The sequence below is a fragment of the Zingiber officinale genome, chromosome 1A (genome assembly GCF_018446385.1).
Source record: "Zingiber officinale cultivar Zhangliang chromosome 1A, Zo_v1.1, whole genome shotgun sequence".
In the NCBI taxonomy this organism is placed as follows: domain Eukaryota; kingdom Viridiplantae; phylum Streptophyta; class Magnoliopsida; order Zingiberales; family Zingiberaceae; genus Zingiber; species Zingiber officinale.
In genome coordinates this window covers 189,760,377-189,764,243 of record NC_055987.1, presented here as the reverse complement: position 1 = coordinate 189,764,243, position 3,867 = coordinate 189,760,377, and the positions used below count along the sequence as shown (strand labels likewise).

At 41.7% G+C, this 3,867-nt stretch overlaps 1 protein-coding gene across 1 annotated transcript; it reads right to left on the bottom strand.

The window, feature by feature from the left end:
- Positions 1-1,334: 1,334 nt before the first annotated feature.
- Positions 1,335-3,502, bottom strand: LOC122013654 (cyclin-D4-1-like). Its single transcript, XM_042569899.1, has 6 exons — positions 2,943-3,502; positions 2,488-2,574; positions 2,311-2,409; positions 2,029-2,233; positions 1,835-1,956; positions 1,335-1,754 (listed from the first exon to the last, which is right to left on the bottom strand). Exons 1-6 carry the CDS (start codon positions 3,243-3,245, stop codon positions 1,524-1,526), a joined length of 1,047 nt encoding a protein of 348 aa, XP_042425833.1. The 5' UTR covers positions 3,246-3,502; the 3' UTR covers positions 1,335-1,523.
- Positions 3,503-3,867: the final 365 nt, after the last annotated feature.

The window sequence follows — 3,867 nt, the reverse complement described above, 5'->3', positions numbered from 1 at the left end:
GCTGTAATAGATAATGACATCAATTTTTAATATGTATAAAATATATCACAGGGCATTATAAAGGACCATTATACTAGGCTAAATTACCTTCTAAATCACATGGAACCGTCTTCAAGGAGCCCAAGGTTATTATAATTCAAACCATCCGATCAAAGTCTAACCGTTAATTATGTCGACTAGAACTAAGTAGTAGAACTAGGCACAGTGAATGAGCCAAATGGTTCAACAATTTTTTACCATTCAGTTTTCTATTGTTTCCGGTCTACGAACCATAAATACCATAAGAGAGTAGTACAGCACTTAGTTTGTCTGACTCATTGTGTATATAGCCAGCTCAACTCCACTTCATTGAAGTGTACAATACACTGCCCCTCTCTCTCTCTCTCTGCATTTGACCCAATCTCCATAAACTCAAAACAACGTCATGCGAGAGGTTAATTCGATCCGCCTGTGCAGACACTCATGGGGTCGATGGGGCCCACCCCCTTCAGTCCTGTGCACGCTGGATCGAATTAATCGTCATGCGGAATGATTCCACGTGTCACCCTGAAGAAGAAAGACTCGTCCCAGATAATGATGAGATGATCAAACCTTTCAACAAGTAATTAAGGACGTAAGATTCGAATTTACCCACCATGCAGTGCATGAGATTCTCCTCCGGATGAAAAAGAAATCTGACTGTATGAATGGATCACTGGTAACACTTCCTGATTTCTCCACCGATAGGAAATTTTCCTAAATCAATCATTTCTAAGATTAATCCGTTCTTCGAACGGGATATCTCAATTAAAAAAAAACAAAAAACTTCATGTGACAGCATCTCTGGAGGCCTGGGGCTGCCATGCATCTTTAAATGGTCTGTTCTGTATCTGACCAGACACTATCAATAAATTCAGATCGATCGAGACATCGAGTATGACAGTTTCAGGCACAGGCACAGGCACAGCTCAAGGATCGAGCTATATTTTCTAAGAAACTATCACCCTATCCTATGAATAGCCATTGGGTATTGGTAGATTGGATCTCTCGCCATGATTATTAAGTCTAACTGAAGATGCTTAGCAATGGCAATAAAAAGTTGCATGGAATAATTCCCCTAGTACTCTTTTAGTACTGCTATTATGTATCTTAATGCAGAAACTGAACCTTCCAAGAGAGGTCCCCCTGCAGCTCCATAGCACTATAGCAGTCAATTGGGTGCTGTGATCCTTCAGCAATTTTATATTTACTGACGCCAATCAGTCAAATGGTAGGACGGTAGGCACTACAAAAGCCAAAAATTGAATTCTTGGCAGCAATAAATGAGGAATAGTGCCCACTCTAAGGTGATTTGTCTTGTTTTTCGGCATGCACAGCTCACTTTTGATCCTCGAAATGATTTTGTTTCATCCCAAAAAAGAACGAGTAATACATTATTTTGCTCACTAGCTAGCATAGCAACTCTCCTCGGAGGCATTTCTGATCTTCAGCATCACTGATTCTTGTTTCTTTTCACGGTTTTAAAAACCCTGTCTTTGTGTTCATCATCTGCTCGTTTTCCTCCTTTTGCTGGCCGGAGATGGTGCGCCATGACTTGTGGATTGCGAGACAACAGTTGCGTCGTCACTCTTGTAGCTCAGGCATGCAGCAGCATCGAGCACTCCGAATGGGCTTTGTGGCACAGAGGACACTGAGGGGCTAACATTACCTTTACCTGGTTGTCTTCTCATCAGTACTTTGTTTTCAATTGCTTCCAAACATTTCGACACCTCTTCCTGAGATATCCACAGTCAATTAATCCACAAAATTTTTCTTTTAATCCAAATGTGCACTATTTGTAGGAAAAAGAATCTACCTTTGCTACAAGGGAACAGCAAGACAAGGTGCTCTCAAAATTCACAACCTGAGTGTCTCCCAGAACCGTCAGTGCAATGGCAGCAGCAATTACTGAAGGTCTGAATTCTAAGAAATCAACACCTGCATCCAGTGACTTGACCCTTAAATCATTTATTTCAAACCCATCTGTTCTTCCGATGAATCAGAATGTACCTCGAATAGTTGCTAATACGAGTTCAGCAGAATGTGAGAGGGATAGCATGGAAGGTGCATTGCCACCACTGAATTTGTGAAGGAAGAAATCTATGAACGAGAATGGAGTCACAGTTTGCATTCTCCATTTGAGGGTACTGAGCACCAGAAGCTCCATTCTCTGGATGGTTTTAGCTTCAAACACAAACTTTGCCTCGCCGCCGACCTGTTCCACACAATTCACAGATGGTTAAAACACAGATTTCATGGTAGACTGCTACTTTGAGTTTATATTTCACTCGCCTGTAGATCCAAGATCAAAGGGACTTCAGTTTCCTCCATCTTGGCAGCCAAAGATAGGCAGGCCACTGACAGTAGTTGTGTCATCCAAGACTTGCCTTGCTAAAGATTAGAATTGATAAAAGATTTGAATCATGCATCAAATAAACATCAGAATGCAGCCACTGTGGAGATTCTTACTGGAAGCTCATAGGCATTGAGGAACCGATCCAAGTAGTTGACACATAAATAGGCACTCAGTGCTCCAAATTGATAGTAGGCGTGAGCCTGTTCATCAATTCAGAAACTTTGTCAATTCATAAGTGAAACTGAAAAAAGAAAAGTTAGAGGAGGATGGAATCAATAGATTAAAATAGGTATACAAATATGAAGGAAAAGCTATCCTGTAAATTTGCAGTTATGAATATATATCACAAAGAATCTCAGAAGAAAACATATCTGGGTCAAAGAATCCAAACACATCGCTTTAAGGTCATACAAAAAGAATTGTGAATCTCGATGCAACAGATTGTTAAAAAAGAATTGTGGTAAAAATAAAATAATGGAAGGATAGAGAGATTTCTTAGTTCTTCGTTTTCTGATTCTTTTTTTTTTTCTTAAAAATTAAACAGAAATGTAGGGGGAAATCGATCCACCTTCCACATCCAATCAATAATCTCTCCCCTGACGGCGAGGTTTAATGCTCCTGAGCGCAGCCGCTCGCCGTAGTCCTCCCTCGGAAGGTACTCCATTTCCCTCTCGACCAACAAGCTCAAGCACTCATCTGATTGCAGGGGGAAATCCATGAAGCAATCTCTCTCAAAAACGCAGCTTTTTGGTTCAGGCGCCCAACTAAGGCTCCGCCCGCTCTCCTCCTCCTCATCATCAAATCGCAGGATGCTGCCGTTGTCCTCGGCGCAGAAGAGGATGGATGGTGCGTAGTGAAAGCTTGGACTCATGGCGCAGTGAGATGGAAAGAGATGAACGTGCGTAGCAAGAGGAGCAGTGAAAAGTCCAGCCGGCGGAGAAAAAAATGCCCCTCCTCTTCCTCCTCCCCTCCAAAGGCGACTCCTTTTCGTATAGAAAACCAGTTGTATCCTAATAGGGCTCCAATGGTGAGGCAGAGGGGCAGGAGGAGAGGAAGGTCTCACTGTTGCATAGGGAGGAAAGTAAAGGTTTTGCAGTGTGTGTATGGGAGAGAGAGAAATGGATATAAAAAGAAGCGTCCCAACTGTGGGGGGTTGAGCCTGCATGGCAGGTGTTTAAGGAGGTGATGATGCATCATGGATGACAAAGAAGAAGATGATGACATAATAATGGATTGGTGGCAAAATTTTTGGGTGATAACTAGATTTGCATGATTCGATTGTCCTAACAATGGAGAAATAATTTGAACTATGAAGAACCCAACCAACACAAACACAAACACGAAAACAAAAGCAAGATGTTGGCCTTTTATGGCTTGGAGCTAGAAGAAATGAAAAAAAAAAAGAGGCATTTTTGGGTCACAAAATGGCTTTAAAATAAATTAAAGAAGATGGTCAAGTGACATGGGGAATCAGAAATAATTGCCGTCGAGAG